The following is an 18944-nucleotide window of genomic DNA, read 5'->3' on the forward strand; positions in this document are numbered from 1 at the left end:
TCATTCAAGATATCGAAAGCTTCCCCTGGGGTTTTATTCCTACACAACGCCGTTCTGCGGACGGTCAGGGGTGAAGCAGCCGTTGGTCTTACAGCTGCCCTCTGCTCTCTTGACTTGAACCAGTTTATTCCTGGCCTTCCAGCGCTGAGCCAGTGGCTCCATGAACAGGGAGATTGAGGAGAGCAGGTAGCAGAGCCCAGCCAGGTAGAAGGAACAGTCGTAAGTCTGAGTGTAGTCATAGAGGAACCCTGGAAAACACCAAGCACACAAGAGTCTCTTTTATTTCATGTGGAGTCAAAGTGAGGAAAACGGAGCATCGCCTCCACTATAAATATTACATGACCTACTACATTTGATACGTCTTCACACCTCAGTTGTTAAATAAGCTTTCGAGATTAGACACACGAACTGTCCAGGGTGTACCCCGCCTATCGCCCTATGTCAGCTGAGACAGGCACAGCACCTCATGCAACCGTCCGGTGGAAGATAAAGTGGTAGATAATGGATGGATGGATGGATAGATTAGACAACAACTATTACACATCAGGTTGCTGTTGAGCTTAAATGATTAAATATCATAGATGTAAATGGAACCAAGTTTAATGTGAGGTCTGTGTCTATGGTGTAAACTTAGTTATTAAAGTTATTTAATGTTTCCAACCGCCGTAATTATATTCTCCCTAATGTAAGACGCAGAATTACTTAAGTGTGATCACTAGAAAGCCTGACTATACTGATCATACAAAAAAATGTCTTAAAGGTCCCATATTATACCCTATTTCCCCAAGTTAACCTAGTTAACATGTATGTGACATGCTTTGGTCAAAATACCTTAAGAATGAAGCACCACAGCAAGTAAAAGTAAAACGAAACTTAAGGGACAGGAAATGACATCAGCCACAGAGGCTAACAGCAGTTAGCATTTGGAAAAGTCATCATTTGCAGGCTCTAGCAGGCACATTGCCGTCCTATATAACCACCATGTATCCACTGGACAGATAAATCCTCTGAGGCTGGAAGTTTGTGCTGAACTCTGTGCTGCACTGCGGAGCCAAGAATAGAACTTTTCAAAGTCGTGTGTTTTATCTCCTGTACTTAGACTGAGGAGGACCACAAAAACATGAGTGAGTCATCTTTTTTCACACTTTGGCGACTGGTAGGGCCTCCAGAGTTTAAAAAGTTGATTTTGCATATTATGGTACCTTTAAGTGTTATTGTGACATAGCAGAATAGAAGAGAAATGTATTCTTACATCTGGAGACTTCAGGCCACAGATGAAAACCTGCACTCCATAAAATGAGGAACATCAATGTGAAAAAACGACTCTAGGACCTTACATGGACTGCACAATGAGAACTGGTCATGTACATTTTAAATGTAATCAATCAATCAATGTTCAATCAATTTCACTGTTAAATGTATACTAGTTCTCCCTGTGTACTCACACTGTCTGAAGAGCTACAGCTGCTTTATGGCATACTGCTGTAGCTGATGTTATTAAATGAATGAAAAGCCAACATCCACCAAACACACAACTTTTTCACAACTTTTAAGTAAACTAAATCAATGAAACTAATCAAATATACAGTTAGTTTAAGTAAAATAAAAACAAGTTAAGGCTTACTTACTTACTATATATGACTTAACACATAGTGAGGACTCATTTGTTTAACATGGCTGACCCTTGTGTAAACATCACTGAAGGTGACCGCACACTATAACTTAATCCTATAACGTCCTGTGTTCCTATGGTCTCGTTTGTTTTCTGGATGACAGTTTATTTCGAAACAGGTGAATTGGTGTGATATAGATAAACAGCAGCTATGTCCACACTACAGCTGCAGCTACATCAGTTACCAGCCTGAAGGCAGGAACTGAACAATGGGGATGTTATAACAACCTGTAGCCTGTAGACAAGATCATGCTATGCCTTACATCAGTTTCTTACTTGAACCGCAGGAATGGTAAACAGAGCCACATGCTATTTCCGGAGGGGGTCATAAGTCAAATTTTGACCCTACATCTTACATCCAGGGGACTATGACATTATGTTCAAAGGAAAAAAAAACCCTTATACACACACTTAAACTGAGGCCACATGTTAAGAGCGAGAACAATATTTTTTCCTCAGGACAATTAAAACTAGTCTACAAGAAGTGGTGTAATTTACACTGCAGATCGATTGACATTACTAGTATTTTTTGAGCTGACCTAGAAAAAGACATTGTTCATTAGACGAAGTATGCAGCAAAAAAACACACACACACACACAACATAACAAACTGATTCCAGATTAGAAACAGCTCTCCACACCTAACAAAGACAATCTGTCATCACTTAAAAAATGACTTAAACCCCTGCCATGAACACACAACAGACTTGTAGGCAGGACGAAATCTGATCCATAACCCCCCCCACCCCCCCCCCCCCACAAAAAAAATCCCAGTCTGCAAATGTAGGTTGTTTTTCTCATGTCAGTTTCAGTTTTCACAACACAGTTTCTGCATGCACACAAAAAGGCAAACACATACTTGGAGGCACTGCAAGGAATCTGGGGCCCCATGAAAGAATGTGCCGCGAAACCCTTCCAAAAATATATGTCAGGAAAAAAATATAAAAGGGGCTTTTCAATCCCTCCACTGATCCCGTCATTCACCCACTTCCTGTTTAAAACACGTGTACATACTTCACCGTGTGTGACAAAACCGTGCTGTAAGGTGAGGTCATGCTGGCTACAGTCTCAGTGCACACGTTTATGTATTTGTTATCGTTATGTGCATGTGTACACGGGATCCACTCACCTGCTAACGGAGGCCCCGTCAGGCAACCCAGGCCAACGAAGAACATGGAGAAGCCCATGGAGTTGTTGAGTTTCTCCGCGCCCACGAGATCGACCTGTCGGGCAAGAAGAACACATCTTTTTTTTTTTTTTCACGCCGAGACTTCTTCTGTTTGCGCTGTGGCTTTTCAAACATTTGTCACGCTTCAAAAATAATTCCTCCGGTTTCATCTCACAATCCAAAAAACATGCAGATTTGGGGATTGGGTACATTGGACAATTGGGTGTGAGTGGATGGTTGTGTTTGTGTCTATGTGACCCTGTGATGGACATCAAAGCATGATTTTGGGTAACATTTTATAATAAGTGCACACTAATAGCATTAGTTAAGCAATAATAAATATTGAATTCATCATTTATAATGCATGAATACTATTAGTATGTAGTTTATAAACGCAGTTCTAAATGTATTACTCATGTACTGAGCGACTGCTGGACACAGAGAGAGGTGAGAGCGCAGTCCCTTGTAAGTCGATCAAAGAGCTTGTTTGTTGGAGGTGGATGCTGATTGGCTGCTCGAGTATAGCAGCTATTTGGACACTGTTCATTAGGTGATGGGCTGAGTAAAACATTTATAACTGTGTTTATAAATTACATGCTAATGAGTATTCATGCATTATAAATGATGAATTCAACATTTATTAACGCTTAGCTAATGCTAATAGTGTGTACTTATTATAAAATGTTACCATGATTGGTATTTGTCTGTGTCCTTGGTCAGAGGACTCGCACTCTTGTTTGTATTTAAGCACACGATGACAAAGAAGGTTTCTATTCCATTCTATAAAAGAAAAAAAAAAACCTAAATCCACAATACTATTTATTTTTTTACTGATAAAAAAAAGACAAAAAAACAATCTTAATAAACCAGTCACAACTTCACAGTGACAGAGAACATACAATAAGTAACTTATTTTTTTGTCCCCTTCATCTATTTGGGTCAGCAAGTTGCAGGCCTGAGGTCTGAAGCCGGTCATGGGGGTCACCCTTTTCTTAACATTAGACTGAGAGATTGCCCTTTTGCTGGACAAGTCTGTCAACACACAAGTGAATGAACGTCTGAGGTAACAGCTGAAAATACATCACAAAACCCCTGACTAGTTTGAACTAGATGAGGTTTGTGGCATGTTGCTTCAGCGTGCCCATATTTATTTTGCTCACTTACAAGTTCAGTTCTTTTATTTGGGAGATATGAGGAGAACACGCGATGGTCGAGAGGCTTGTTGTTTCTCTCGCACACTGCTGTAGAACCAGAACACCCTGCTTCACCATGAAGCTGCTTCATAAGACTGCTCTAAAAAGTTGCACCAGAGACTTCCTGAATTAGCAGTGTACACTGCAATACTGGCATCAGTTGTGTATTGTTACATATTCTACATGCACAAAAAGCTTTATGACACACAAAAAAACCTTTAATTCAGATTTCTGTCACACCTGTCTTTGGGTTAAGCCTGGTTTTAGGGTTAGGGTTCAAACAGGGTTAAGGTTAAGGTTAGGGTTAGGCATTTAGTTAGTTAAGGGGTTAGTGTAAGGGGTTATGTCTATGAATGCCTTTATGAGTGTCCTCACTAAGACAGCTGTGCACAAATGTGCAGGTGTGTACTTTGTCAGGTCCATCAGGCAGAACCTCATTTCAGAGTAAGTAGTTATATTTAGATCAGATTAGATTAGAGTACATTAGAATGGAATAGATTAGATTAGATTAGACTAGACAAGGCTAGATTAGATTAGACTAGAATATTGATCCCACCCTTGGGAAATTCACGTGTCGCAGCAGCCAAAGAACAGAGATCACAAATAGAACACACTTGAATAAATTAAAACACAATTGTAGTGTAAAGTGTGTAAAGTATTGAATACGATATACAAAAAGTCATAGGCCTAGACTTGAATTGCAATTGGGTCAGGGTTAGTGATAATGCAATGCATTGCATTCAATGCCTGCACAAACCAGAGTGCGTGTGTGTGTTCTTGTATTAGTGCTTTGTGAGGCAAAAATCAAATAAACCATTAACTCTAAGAAATAAGGGTTCCAAAAGTGTTCTTCTACAAGGGCTGAATGGGGTTTTCAAGGGTTCTTGGTAACACTAATGGTTCCAGTAAGAACCATTTTGATCCAGAGAACAATTTAAAACCCCTTTCCTGAATAAAGGGTTTTAAAAAGGTTCTCCTATGAGGACAAGCCAAAGAATCTGATATGGTTCTACTTAGCACTTTTATTTCTAAGAGTGTATGGAATGAGGAGAGTTTGGCAGTGAGGCCATTTTGGCTGGTCCTCACTTCTTTACATGACTTTTTGGGGGGTTAAGACCAAAACCAAGGTCCAGCTCATGACTGAATGTGGAAAAACCTACATGAGAGTGAGTACTCATACACAAACGCAGTAACTACTGAGAACTTGTGGTTCAAGACGTGATGAACTGGTGTGAACGCAATATAAGATGCCTTCTATAGTCCCAGGGGCATGTCTTGGCCTTTAAAGGGAAGTCACGCCATGTACAGCACCTGATCTCATGTTTGCAGGTGAGATGTGACCTGAAGATACTGGATACTCGCTGACTAAAAATGTCGTTCCACCCATAACGGTCGTTAAGAAATATCTCCAACGGATACTTTCCTCCTTCAGTGTGTGACATGATTAAGCCACTTCAAAGTATTTATCATTCACAAGATTATAGGGATTATATTATGGTCGAAGGTATAGTATGGTAAATGAACTACTGACTGATAATATAGTGTGTGAGAGTGACACTGGTGGGTACTATCAGTCACATAGATGGTCCCTTCGCTGACCCCACTAACCTTTATTGCTTTTCATTTCAAGTGATTCAGATTTACTTTTACCTGCCATGCAACGCGGTAAAGAGACCAGAATCAAAGACTTGGATACATTTATGGATAAAGCCCAGTTGAAACCATTATAGATTGAATTTAGCAGCAACAGTTCGGCATTCATTTATTTTCTATAATTTAAAAAAATGCATTTAAATGTTCTTCTGTTTCTGAAACTAGAAAAAGGAACAAATTAACAAGAAGCAATTTCCTATTCACCTAGCAACTAAACACATCGTATACAGTACACAACATTTGGTGCACCTGTATGAACACTTTCTTATAAAATATGTCATTATCTCTGAAAATGCCTTCTTATCTATGAAATGCACATGATTTTTGAACATGTTCAAACTGACCACATCATTTAACCACATAACTGATAACATTAAGTTTAGTACGCAGATGCACTACACTATGCAGATTAAATTGTATCCTTACTAGAACAGGCAGCAGCAGAGCCATGTAGCCGCCACAGAAGACGGCAAAGAAAACAGCGTAAACCATCAGCAGGATGTAGGAATCTGCCAGAGGGGAGAGCAGGTTGACCAGGCCACAGAGTATCAGGTAGGCTTTGTGGTAGTGGTATTTATGAAACAGGTTCCTGTCTGTCACCCAGCCTGAGGCTAACTGGGCGATGGTCTCTGTGATACCTGTAACACAAAAGCAAACAAAGAAATTAAACGTATTCTTCTAAAAATAGAGCGGGGGGGGGGGGAAAAGTGACACTCCTGATGATGCGAGTAGAAGGATTTGATATGGGCTGCACAAACGTCTCTTAAAGAGCAGAGAGGCACAGTGGAGAACGTACAGGACGACAGCATATCCAGGTAGTAGAACAAAGCTGCTGTTTGTAAAAAAAAAAAAGGAGATCTTTTTACAGGTTCAATTCCAGTCAAACATGTCCACATACGGTAGACTATTAACCCTAGAACACTAGCGCTCAAATTCAAAACACGCTTGTCATCAAAATATATCAAAACATGACAATGCATGACAAATCTGAGTAGTGTTCTTTCATTTTAAACCGTGTCATGTCTAACAAAATGAAAGAAAAGCATCATGAGGGGACCATATAAAAATGCTCCAAAACTACTGGAAAATTAGGAATTTGGAAACAAAAAATTTCAAAAAAAAGAAAATAAATAAGGAAGATGAAAACTTGGTTTCCATGAAAATCACATAAATGTATTTGCTTGGCTGAAAACCACCCGTCAATGGTGTTCTAGGTTTAATGACAACAACCATTATCATCATTCACAAGCTCACCCAAAAAGTACATTTGTCCAGTGTTACTTGTCAGTTAGCTGTTAGGTAACGGTAAATCATCCATTGTCTTTTTAAATATTCTGTGTGTGTGTGTGTGTGTGTGTAGACAAAGTAAAGACAGAATGTGAGGGAAGAACACTCTGCAACATAGTTACACAGATTTGACTGTTGTAGCACGTATGATGTCTCTTCCTGTTTCGTAAAAAAACCCAGTAGTAGTTAGTTACATCAACAAACAATGGCAACTCCTGGCTTAACTGCTCATGATTCAGAGTTTGCTCTATGATGACAGGGCAAAGATGTGCGCTGCTCTCTGCTGAGGTCAACTGGAACGCGATAGGCAGTGCAGAAACTGCAGTGGTGTATTGACCGTCACAGGAATAGCTACAGGCAGCCTGCGCTGAGCCACTGATCAATGAAACAAACTGGTTCTGTGCGGATCAGAGTTACCCATCCTTTGCTCAGGCTCTGCACGACAACTGCAATGGCTGCAGCCATTTACACTCCGGCTGAACCCAAAACAGCAGACAATTCTGCTGAATATTACTTTTCACACAGTTACATATTGACAGTGTACATAGTGTACATACCATCACCAGAGGCTATACGGTCATCTATGTTGTTCAACACTGGGTTAGTTATAAGTAAAGATGAACTAAATCTTTATTCTTTAAGGTTTTGAATGAAACGCCTCATCATTGAACACCTCTCCGCTTACATAACTGAATCTAGAGAGTTTCTCGCTGTTTGAAGAATTACATGAAGCAGCTGTGCTATGTTTATGTGCCCTCCTCTAGCGACCTAAGACAGTGTCCTGCAGAGTGTCCCTGCTTGCATACAGATAAGTTGTGAGTTTGTTTGTGTGTTTTCGCCTCAGCAGGTTGATCCAGGCCTGCAGCTGTTCGTGTTCAACCTCCACACACTGCAGCTTCGACGTGGCCTCTCTTAGTAGCACCTTAAGTCAAATGCATCAAGGGCATTATTGGCGTTGTCCATTTTCTTCTATATATTCTGTAGTAACAGACTCTCACATCTCATGCCACTGTCTGGGTCCTGTGTTCTATGTGTTGCAAAGTCGTGTCAAGTGCAAGCCAAGTGTCTTTGCTCGTTTCAGACGCACACACTTGTCATAATTGTTTAAATAGCGTATGCACTTGTGGCTCTGTGAGCTCCCGTTTCAGTCTTAACGCAAAGTATGGTCAGATGCTTTGCAGGTTGCCATCTTAAAGGAATACTTCACCGATTTGCATTTAGCTTTGTATCACTAGAATAGGTGATAGTACTTTTGAAAAATTGTGCTTCCCAACCTCAGTTTCCCCTGAGAAATATCGAGAAATATCTGAATTCTTTTTTTTTTGTTATGTGCCCACCAGTCACTCTTGGTCACTTGGTCCGAGCTTTGGTCCGAGGCTTGAAACTGTAAAGCTAATTCTGCACTTTTTAGACCCACCTGTAGGGGGACGGGACCTCATTCCCTGAATGTAAACGGTGTCCACCATCAGGACCAAGTGTCTCTGGTGGGCACGTAAAAAGAAAAAGAATGAAGACATTTCTCGACTCAGGGGAAACTGAGGTTGGATCATTTTGCATAGCCGTATCAATATAATAACATGCTTTTATGTGTGATTGCACAATGTGAGCTTGTTACACACAGGTGAAAGGCTTTTTTTTTTCTTCTGCAGAGAAACTAACCATGTGCGATTGCAAGTGCAACAAACCTGGCTTTTAAAGCTAATGGTAACTGACACTTTGATTAGTTTATTATGCTGAAAACAACCAAGACTAATAAACAGACTAAGTACAATTGAATCATGTGCCTGACAGTGAATTGGACACACCCCAAATGCACTTGCACTATGTGCATTAGACCATGCACTTAGAATACAGACCCCCCCATTATTTCCTGTTTTACTATGAAATATTTACATCTTGGCTCAGTTCAGACACTTCAGCTCCTGCTCTCATTGGTTTCCACCCCTGTAATTACCCGGTCCTCCCTAATGTGTTCCATCTGCATGTCCTTGCCAAGACTACAGTCTCTGTTTCCACCTTTCTGTGCCAGTTCATCTTAACACTGTTGTGTTTGTTTTGTCCGTTTTCTCATACAGATGAGTGGATATAATCATCCTTTCGGTTTGTTTTTACCTGCTTTTCTGGGGGGGGGGGGGGGGGGTTTAGACTGACTGTGTACTCATAGCAGGCCATCTTGTCACTAGATTAAAATGACAATAAAAGCAATTTTGTTTTCCCTCTGAGGTTGTTGCTGGCTCGCGTTGCGTTCCCCTTTGTACATTTTGCTGTGTCAGTGCTCTTCTGCAAAGTATCAGCCACTTCAGAACTGCACATGAGCAAAGTTGAGGGCCCTCCTTGTCAACATGCCAGCAACTTTTACAAGCAAGCTGTTGCTAAGCGACTTCAGCCAGCTCCAGTGTTTGGTGGCTGAGAGCTGACAAACACACAGACCCGGATGATAGTGGCCTCCCTTGCTCAGCCCACTCAATGGCCCTCTATGACAAACGCTGCATCGGGGAAAGAGAGACATTGGGACACTGGGATGGAGGCTTTGTGGTGTGTGTGGCCCCGTCTCCCTGGCTCCGTCTCTATTTCTCTCTCATTATAGCACCGGACCAGACAATGTGACAGAACAAACAATTTCACTTGTTGCTCACTGGCACCTTAGAAGCCTTGACGCGTATTCCTCAGTTAATTTCACTGTATCCAGCGTAATGTTATACATTCATGTTACTTGACTCCAGTCATATTTTCAGCTCGGTCCATAACTGTTCCCATCCCAGCTGTGCTTCTTGTGAAGGACATAGTGTTTTTCTTCACTTTTCCCATAAACTTGTATCTCTTTTTTTAGTCACATGTAAAACACAATACAGAGTGTGTCTGAGTTACTATCATATATGAAAAAGAATACAAGCGACAATATCATGTTTCAGGACTACTTTTCTCGAGTCACAACTGAAAATGTAGTTTTTTGATTTTAGGCGTCTTCTAGAAAGCTGATGATAAAGATTAATTTCAACTTTTAGCACAATAAAGACATTTAAAACATTTGAATCAACAAAGGAATACATTCACTGATGAAAGTTTTACAATGGCTCAGGCAGAGCACCAGCCCTGGATCCAAACATGGGACTTGTGTGCTAAGATTTTCAACAGGATTGGGTTGAATATTTGAATCTTAAATTTCACCATGCAAGAATTCTAAAATAATATCAGCAAATCAGTCCCAAGGACAATATAAAACCACATCTGTCCTCAAAAGCCAAACCAAGCAGTGATGCATCAGATGTGTACAAGATTTAATATGCAGCAAGTAGTAAGCATGTCCTCAATCGTGTGCTACTATCACAAAAGCAAACGTCCACGTCCCCCACGACTACAACATCCTCACACCAGATGTGTTTCGTACCATGTGACACAGTCACTATCACTATCTAAAAGACACCAGATATGAAGGGAAAAATGATCTCTATCTGCAGAGCACTGAGTACACAGGGAAATATTACAAAACAGAAGCCTGTAACTCATAAACACGCGACCCCCATCTCGGGTGTTTTAAATTATTCACAAAGCCTGACCAAGCACTCTTAATGAATTACACACAGATGGGGTCTGTGGTGAAAATGTTAATGCTGTTTTCTGTTCATATGGAGTGGCCTCATCAATGTCATACTGCTAAACTCACCCACACTGGCCAGTGGACCAAAGTTCAGCTTTTATGTAAGCACATTCATTACATAAGACTGCAGAGACTCAGCAGCTCACAAATAATTAATGCCCAGAAGTTGAGTGGGGACATTTTTCACATCACCCCTAAAACCTGGACCTGCTTCCTCAGTCACTATGAAATTTAAGTTGAATCTGACGTTCAACGGCAAATGGCAGCAGTCCAGTCGGTCAGTTTTTTTTTTTGTTTGTTTTGTATTACATGAGTGGTGTATCAACCACGGGAGAAGTAAGACAAGGAGAATTAAGAATAAACAGCAGCCTTTAACCATAATAACAAATGGCAATGACTAAGTAAGTAAAGATGTAGGTTCACCAAATGGGACAGAGAGCCTGAAACAGACATACCAGGGAGTGGGGTCTTTTGAAACTCATCCTTATATTGGAAATACAATGAAAGTAATTCACTAAGCATTATAAAAGATATAATAGCTGCTAATAAAGTAGTGGAGTTTATGCATTCATACATGCCTTCATTTAATGCATGTATCCAATAAAATGTCTGTGAACACTGCTTAGCAGATGTTTATTATAAAGAAACTGCTGCTGTGCTGCCGCTTTTGTCTATTACCGATATGGTGATAACTAAGGGCTGAGACAAATCCCTAGCTATTTCTACATGATGGCGAATCAGCAGTTTAATGTTCATCCGCACTGCTGCACAGGTGATGAGCAGCACCCTGAAGGCCAGGAGGTGGCCAGTGGGCGGGTGTTGTGAAGCGGCTACAGCCTCAGTATTCTCACGTGCACATTACTCGCCACTGATTCTCGCCCATGGGCAGCAGGCGTTGCACTCATCCTACTGCCCGCGGCCGTGGTGAGTTGGCTGTAACGGCGGTAACGATACAAGGCTGAATGTGCTAGTTTGCCTGCGGAGAAGGAGGAGATGGGACCTGCCAGACACGGAGGATTTCCCTGCTCTCCCTTCTCCTCACTTCTGGATGTAGATAAGTATGCTGAGAATGCTGAGACTGTAGCCGTAAATACTATGCTTCCAGTGATAGGTGCAGCTAGAGTTCACACCAGTGATGAACCGCTCCAGAGTTCAATTGCAAAGGGGTCTCAGACTACATTTGCACCAATCCAAACAAAATGTACACTAAATGAGGCTACTGCGACTGCACCCAATAAACAAAAGGACATAAAAAAAAGGCAAACTCCTCGTGAGAAATAGCCACGATTAAAATGGCATGTGAGATCGAGGATGCATGTGTGGAACTGGCTGACAGGGAACTGCAAATGCGACACATGGTAAGTATGACCCAGCCCTGACAATAAACGCACCACATCACTATCTACTCATCTATATACCTGAAAATGTGTGTGGGTGAATACGACAATGGTGTGGTAATTGAAACCAATGTGTGTCTCACCTGCCACAGAGATGATAAATGATGCATCCATGGCATCGATGCCCAAGGTTCTGGCTCGGGCAGATAGGTGGAAATAGGGGATGAAGTAGGCCAGCTGGCTGAAAACTACCGACCAAGTGTAGATGCAAAAGAACGGGTCCTTAAGTAGGGAGAAATCAAGTACTTTGGCTTGTCTGACTTTCACTTCACTGGGTATGCTGGCATGTGAGGGAAATCCATTATTGGTGGAACCATTCATGTATCCATTGAGCTCAGCTGAGCTGTCAGGAGATGTGGGTTTGCACTGACCCACGTCAGGGTGAGGTTCATGTCCATTCACACCACTGAGGACCAATCTGGTCAGTTCAGGCTTCAATGGCTGGTCTTGGAGTCCCTGAGTACATTCACCCCCCAGGTTCTCAGTGTCCCTGTGAGGAGGAGGAGGAGGAGGGGATGGGAATAAGTCTGACTGAGAAATGCCATTGGATAAATGAGAGGAGCCATTCAAGCTGGTCTTGGTGTATTCCTTCTCTGAGGTGCTCTTGATGGACATAGTGGGGCTCTTTTGGACGAGAGACGAGGTAGAGTTTGAAACAGGATGCTTCACATTGATGGGTCGCAGAAGCATCCCAGAGGCCACCAGGTTCAGCATTAGACCACCAAGAATCAGCAGCGCCCCTGTGGGACAGAAAGAAAGCTCAAAATGTCACCGAAAAGAACAAAGTCAAAACACAAGTTACGGTCCGCTTATTAAAAGACTTCTACTGCCTACCTTGCCAAGAATATTTGTCCAGAAGCAGCTGAGTAAACGGGGCGAGGGCAAAGGTCAGACCCATTCCAGACCGTCCAATTGCATACGCTGTTGCTAACCTCTTTCGAAAGTACAGAGCGGTGACCACTGAGAAGGACTGGTATAGCAGTGCGAAACCCATTCCTAGAAAAAAAGTTTTATTACGCACATGCTGCACCACCAGGAAACTGCTAATGAGGAACAACCTAAAGAGAAGGCATATTGCAAAACAGCGTACGGTGTACTGACTGGTATAAAATAATTTATAATAATAATAATTAGAAGAATGATACCTCCAGCAGTTTCTCTCTACTCACCAACTATCACTCCCATGCTGAAGTACAGGAACTCCACGCAGGTTGCGAAAATACTTAAGAGGAAGCCTCCACTAACCAGTACTGCCCCAGTGATGGAGGTCACCCTGGCTCCAAGCTTGGCACATGCCACAGACGCCATGGGTGCTACGAAGGATGCAGTGGACGAAGCATCAAGAACATATAGAGAAACACAGGGTTTACCGATGACCACTTTGTTCCAATCTACGGACTCAGAGCTAAATAGATGATGCAGAAATAGTTGTCATTTTATGATTCGAACCTCCAGACAGCCGCATACTCGACATGATGGAACCGATCCAACTGATGCTCTCTGAAGAGCCTTCAAACTCATCTTGGAATGCCACAAAAAAAATCCCAAAGGTCTTCAGTGTTCCCATCACCAGGACATTTACCTGAACACACACAAAAACACATACATGTTAGCATAATTTCATGTTTCTGGTTCACAGAGCTTAAATTGAGTAAATATTTTTTCGATATTATCGATAGTGATGCGAGTTCAATTCAATTCAATTCAATTGTATTTGTCTAGTGCCAATTGATGAACATGCATTCTCTCAAAGCACTGTACATAGACAACATCATGGAGCAAAGAAACCCAACAGTTCACACAATGAGCAAACACTAGGCATCAGACTGACAGAACCAGACTCAAAGATGTGCGGCCATCTGCCTCGAAGGAAAGGAAAATGGGGAAAAATGGGGGACAGAGGAGAGGTTTGGGGACAGAAAGGACAAGAGGGAGATGAGGAAGAGACAGAAGAAAGAGACCAGGAGCAGACATACAACAATTGTACCAAGTTTATACAGGACAGTTAGAGTCAGTGATGACATGTTTATAGAACTACAGTCATTTATACAAGCAGCAGCAGCAGAAATTGTTGATAAAGATTATACTGATATCGACATTTAATTATGGGGGCCCACGGTTGGTGTGGTGGTTAGCAGTTGGCCTTTCTGCAAGGAGTTTGCATGTTCCCCCTGTGTGTGCGTGGGTCTTCCTCCCACAGTCCAAAAACATGCAATATGGGGATTCGGTAAATTGGTCACTCTAAATTGACCGTAGGTGTGAGAGTGTGAGTGAATGGTTGTTTGTCTCTATATGTGGCCCTGTGATGGACTGGCGAGCTGTCCAGGGTGTACCCCGCCTATCGCCCTACGGCAGCTGAGATAAGCACAGCACCCCCCCACGACCCTCCGGTGGATGATAAAGCGGTAAATGATGGATGGATGATATGTATGATAATAATAATAAATATCTTCGAAACAGGATCTGGATCCTGCAACCTGCAAGATGAGGACACAGACAGACAGAGAGAGCGAAAGAGGAAAGGAAGGAAAGGCATAAACTAGGGAGAGAAATAACAAGGTTTATGACAATAGAGTCATATTCATACCCTGTGTGTGAGAGAGGGAATGTGAGTACAGATGATGTCATATGCTTTAGACTTTTTTGACTTGTTTGAACTGAAGCAAAAGATTACTATGACACAGGTCACACAAGTAGATTAAATATGCAACTAGTTCATGCCAAGATGTCTTCACAGCATGCAAACAGCTGAGGTGGACATACCAAGAAGCAATGCAGCACCACCATCCAGCCCCAACCTCCATCTGGAGGATCCTCATATTGGATGTCTTTCTCCTTCTCCTTCTTTGTCGTCATGGCATCCTTCCTGAAGAGGTTCATGGCTGTGTCACTCAGTTGCACTCAGCAAGTTTCACTAAGGAAAAAAAAAAAGAAAACATCAATAATTATAAGATCACACAGATAAGCTAGATAATCAGGTCAGTCACGTTAAATGCGTGGACATGGATATAAATAATAATTTAGCAGCCTTTTAGATGAATGTCTTACACAGTAACTATTATGTATTTCCTCAAACTGTAATATTAGGTTTGTCTTACTCTTACTGCTTTTCCTTCAGGCAACCATCAAGAAACCTCTACTAAATCATTTATAAATGGTGTCTGATATTTATTTATTTATTTTGGGCATGAGGTGATGACTTTTCTTTCATCCTGTGTTGTCCCAGCAAAAGCTAATGTTTATACTGTTATATATATATTTAACTGTATATACACTGTTTATAATGAAGCAATGCACTAAAAACAGACTGAGACAAAGTCTACTCTGTGGCAGGAAGAGATGTAAACAACTCAGATTTCAGATTCTTTCCCAACTACAGCATATGGAAGAGAATGAATCCCAGACATTCAGGAGGATCAAGGAGACACTTAACTGGCCTCGCTGTTGTGAGGGAAAGAAAGAGAGAGAGTTAGAAAGAAAACAATTCCATGTATGTGTTCCAATAAAGTGACTGATAAATAATTACACTGTATAGACATTTTAACATTGCCAAAACAACAAATCTAAGACTAAGACTTGTGCGCAGTATGTTTGGTGTTTGCATGGACACACACTGGGTGTGTTACTTGCTGAAGTGGAGACTTTAGTGATTCAAGAGCTGTTTATTGGCTGTATTATGAAATAACAGACAATGTGTTGTTTCATTTCCTGATCTCATCTCATCCACTCTTCATCAGAGATCTACTTCCTGTGCGGAGCTTGGTGAAATAATAATGAAACGCTCAAATAAACCAACATATTAAATAACTAAAGTCTGATTGGCGCTGGAGTTTAATCCTCAAATACAAGTCAGTCCTGCAAATTCTCCTTGTCGAGACAGCATTTATATATATTATGTTCATATATATATAGTTAATTCTGGAACTACACTGAATAATGAAATTAAATTCCATTGAATTTACAAGTTGGCACAAGCACACATAGCTTATAGCGACATAAAGACAACCACACTGGCAACACATGGAGAACATAAGCATGAGCCCTAACCTTTTCTCAGAAGCCGCAAAGCAATTGTTACCTTGAACAAAGTGAAAGGCATAGTGGACAAGTGTTTATAATAACCAGCCATATGTGGCTTTCATCAGTAACTCAGTGTGACTTAGACATGCATAAGAAGCCGAGACCAAATTAGGCAGAGAGCGGATTAAAAGGGGAATGAATTGGGCCAGTGTACTGCGAGGGAAATATTTACCCCATGTGCTGTTCACAAGTTGTCCTTAGAGTGTGCTTTAAGTGTTTGAAAATGTGCAGGGGATCTGAGGGTTGGAGCGATGGGGGATTGTAGATTAGCTCTTTTTCAGTCAAGAATTAACACCGCACTACCAGCAGGACACACTGCATATAATAATGTTCTCCACAATCTCTCTCTGTCTGACCTACATACTGTTTGCAGGGATGGAACTTATAAAAAAACACCATTCCTGCAGCAAGAAAGAGTCACAACGACCAGTGCGATCTTTTGATCTACACCTTCTTGGTACACAGAGAGCGGCGGGCTAGTAAAGTGGCTGAGCTTGTAAAAACTTTATGGATCCTTTTTGTTCGCCCACTGGCCCAATGATGCGACACCCCGCTGGGATTTGAAAATTCTGCTAAGACGCACTCCTGGAAGCCTGCCATTGCCTCAGAGTCACAACCCAGTGCAGCTACTGCAACTGAACACCTTTAGGAAGAATTTGCTCCATCTTTGAGTTTAATAATGAGAAAACACACACACAAAAGAATGGGGAGTAGAATACGCCTTATGAAACAAAGTCAACTAAATTTAGTCGAGTGACTATTAGTACTAACATAAATAAGAAACTGTGAGCAGAAAAAAATAACATACAACATAGAGCTGTGGCTCAGAGGTGATGTTAAGTCACAGGCTACAGTTTCATGTTTATGTTTAATGAGAGATGAAATAGGTGAAGACAACAGATGCAGGTGAGGCCGCAACACATTTGCTCCTGTTTCTGTAGCAGCACACAAGTCAGGACACGAGAACAAGCGCGGGGTTGATAAGGAAGAGTGAGCGTCACCATCTGTGAAAACAAGTATTTCCCAGGCACAACTTTGCATAATGATTACAGCAATGGAAAGTTCATCTATATGACTCTGGTACACATGTGGGACAGACACACGGACAAAAGGGCTGAGGTTCGATGACATTGTCAGAGCGAGGACTCCATCGACTGCAACGGCTGATAACACTAAATCAGTACATAGCAACGTGATATGCTTGTATATCGGTCTGCAGCTTCGTCAAATAATGTTGCTGTGTCTTGTGACTGTGTGGACTAATGAGCAGCGACGACTGTGAAGACCCTATGGGATGGAATAGTACATTTAGTCTAGTACAATGCATTGCACGGTCTAATATTATTGGTTGTTGTGTGCTATAAAGTATTTTAATAAGTTGTATACAGCATGTTTATGATCTGATGACATGTTTTTCCTTTTGTGAAGACAGTGGAGAGGAGAGAGGGGATGAGGAAAGCAACAAACTGATCAATTGAAAGACTAAATAGGGTGATTGACAAGGTTAATAAGAGGAGAGTATCAGATAACACGATAACAGTTTGTCATCAATGAAATTAACACAAAACATGAACACAATTATTCATTCAAACTGGCTCCTCAAACGTCACACTGGTATCTCCGAATCAAAGCAACAATAACAGCAACAGAGCAATCCAGGACACTGCCGCAGTAAAAGGTAAATAAAAGTAACCAAACTGCCATAACTGAGGGTATGTAAGGAATGCAGGGTCACACCCTTTGTCGAGATTTCCATACATTCCCTTCCTCAATAAAGACCAGCAGAACTTACCACTCAACAGGTTCGATCACGATAAACAGGATATTTAAATGTTAATGCAGACCTTTTTTTGGTGAACTTTCCATTATGGTGTTATAGGTGTACACAGAAAAAACAGCATCACACACACATTTATATTGGTCCCCTATAATAAAAGCTTATGTTTTTCTCTCGGCCACAAGGGAGGAGTTTTCATGGAAAAATTCTGATTCCATTTTGCGGCACAAAGAAACTGTGTTATTCCGTATCCAAAACAATTAAAAGACGAACGTTCACATGGTGTCTATTGTGTTTCTCATGCAGGGGTTCTTATTATGACACAACACAACACCAGCTCTAAGGGAAAAGTTTTTGACCTATTAATCAGTCAGGGAGTGAGAGCAGCATCTAATCATTGTTTGAATTTCAGTAATGGAGCCATGCTTTGGGTTATATTACAATCACAGATTGTATGTTTTAGGTTAATACTAAACAGCTTTTGGAAACATCGCTCATCTTTTCAGGCAAATTGAAGCCAAGATTTTAAAAAAACAAAACAAGAAAAAAAAACCTCATGTACAGGATCATACTTGTGCTTAAAACTTCAGTATGGGAAGAGGGGAAAACCCTTCAGTCACATCATCAGCGTGCAATCAAATAACTGACGTAACTGATGTAGGTCATGTATTCACATCATTTGGTCAATCTAATAAAAGCCCACGCTACAACAGCTGTCAGACCATATTGATTGGTGACTGTGAGGTTAGCGAGCGTCGTAGTTGAGGAACTAATAATAACCATATACACAGCATTTATACTTCAAAATGTGTCATACTGTCATCGTAATTAGGGATGGGATGTTTTACCACTTTTTTTTGTTCACGCATTGCAATGCACTCACAATAAGTTCATTGTGGTGAATTTATATTATTAGTACAGTAATGATGAATAGGGGATATCCTGAATTAGATGAGTGTCTCACGTCTAACTCGCCAACATACTACAGTCCTGGTGATTTATTTGGAAGTGTCACAAGTGGGATCCTTTTTTCTTTCAGTTTCTCCCTCTCTGGAGGTCGCTACAGCTCATCACCTGCTTTTTCGGAAGAAACAAGTAGGACACCGAGTGTGACGATCC

At 41.3% G+C, this 18944-nt stretch overlaps 1 protein-coding gene across 1 annotated transcript; it reads right to left on the minus strand.

Annotated features, from left to right (window-relative positions):
- Positions 1-39: 39 nt before the first annotated feature.
- slc16a4 (solute carrier family 16 member 4) lies at positions 40-14848 on the minus strand (the record flags this gene model as incomplete). Its single annotated transcript, XM_083895721.1, has 8 exons — positions 40-248; positions 2802-2895; positions 6113-6324; positions 12052-12708; positions 12803-12964; positions 13138-13281; positions 13418-13550; positions 14732-14848. 8 exons carry the CDS (start codon positions 14846-14848, stop codon positions 40-42), a joined length of 1728 nt encoding a protein of 575 aa, XP_083751847.1.
- Between the last annotated feature and the right edge of the window lie 4096 nt (positions 14849-18944).

Source organism: Microchirus variegatus (genome assembly GCF_963457635.1).
Source record: "Microchirus variegatus genome assembly, chromosome: 9".
NCBI lineage: Eukaryota > Metazoa > Chordata > Actinopteri > Pleuronectiformes > Soleidae > Microchirus > Microchirus variegatus.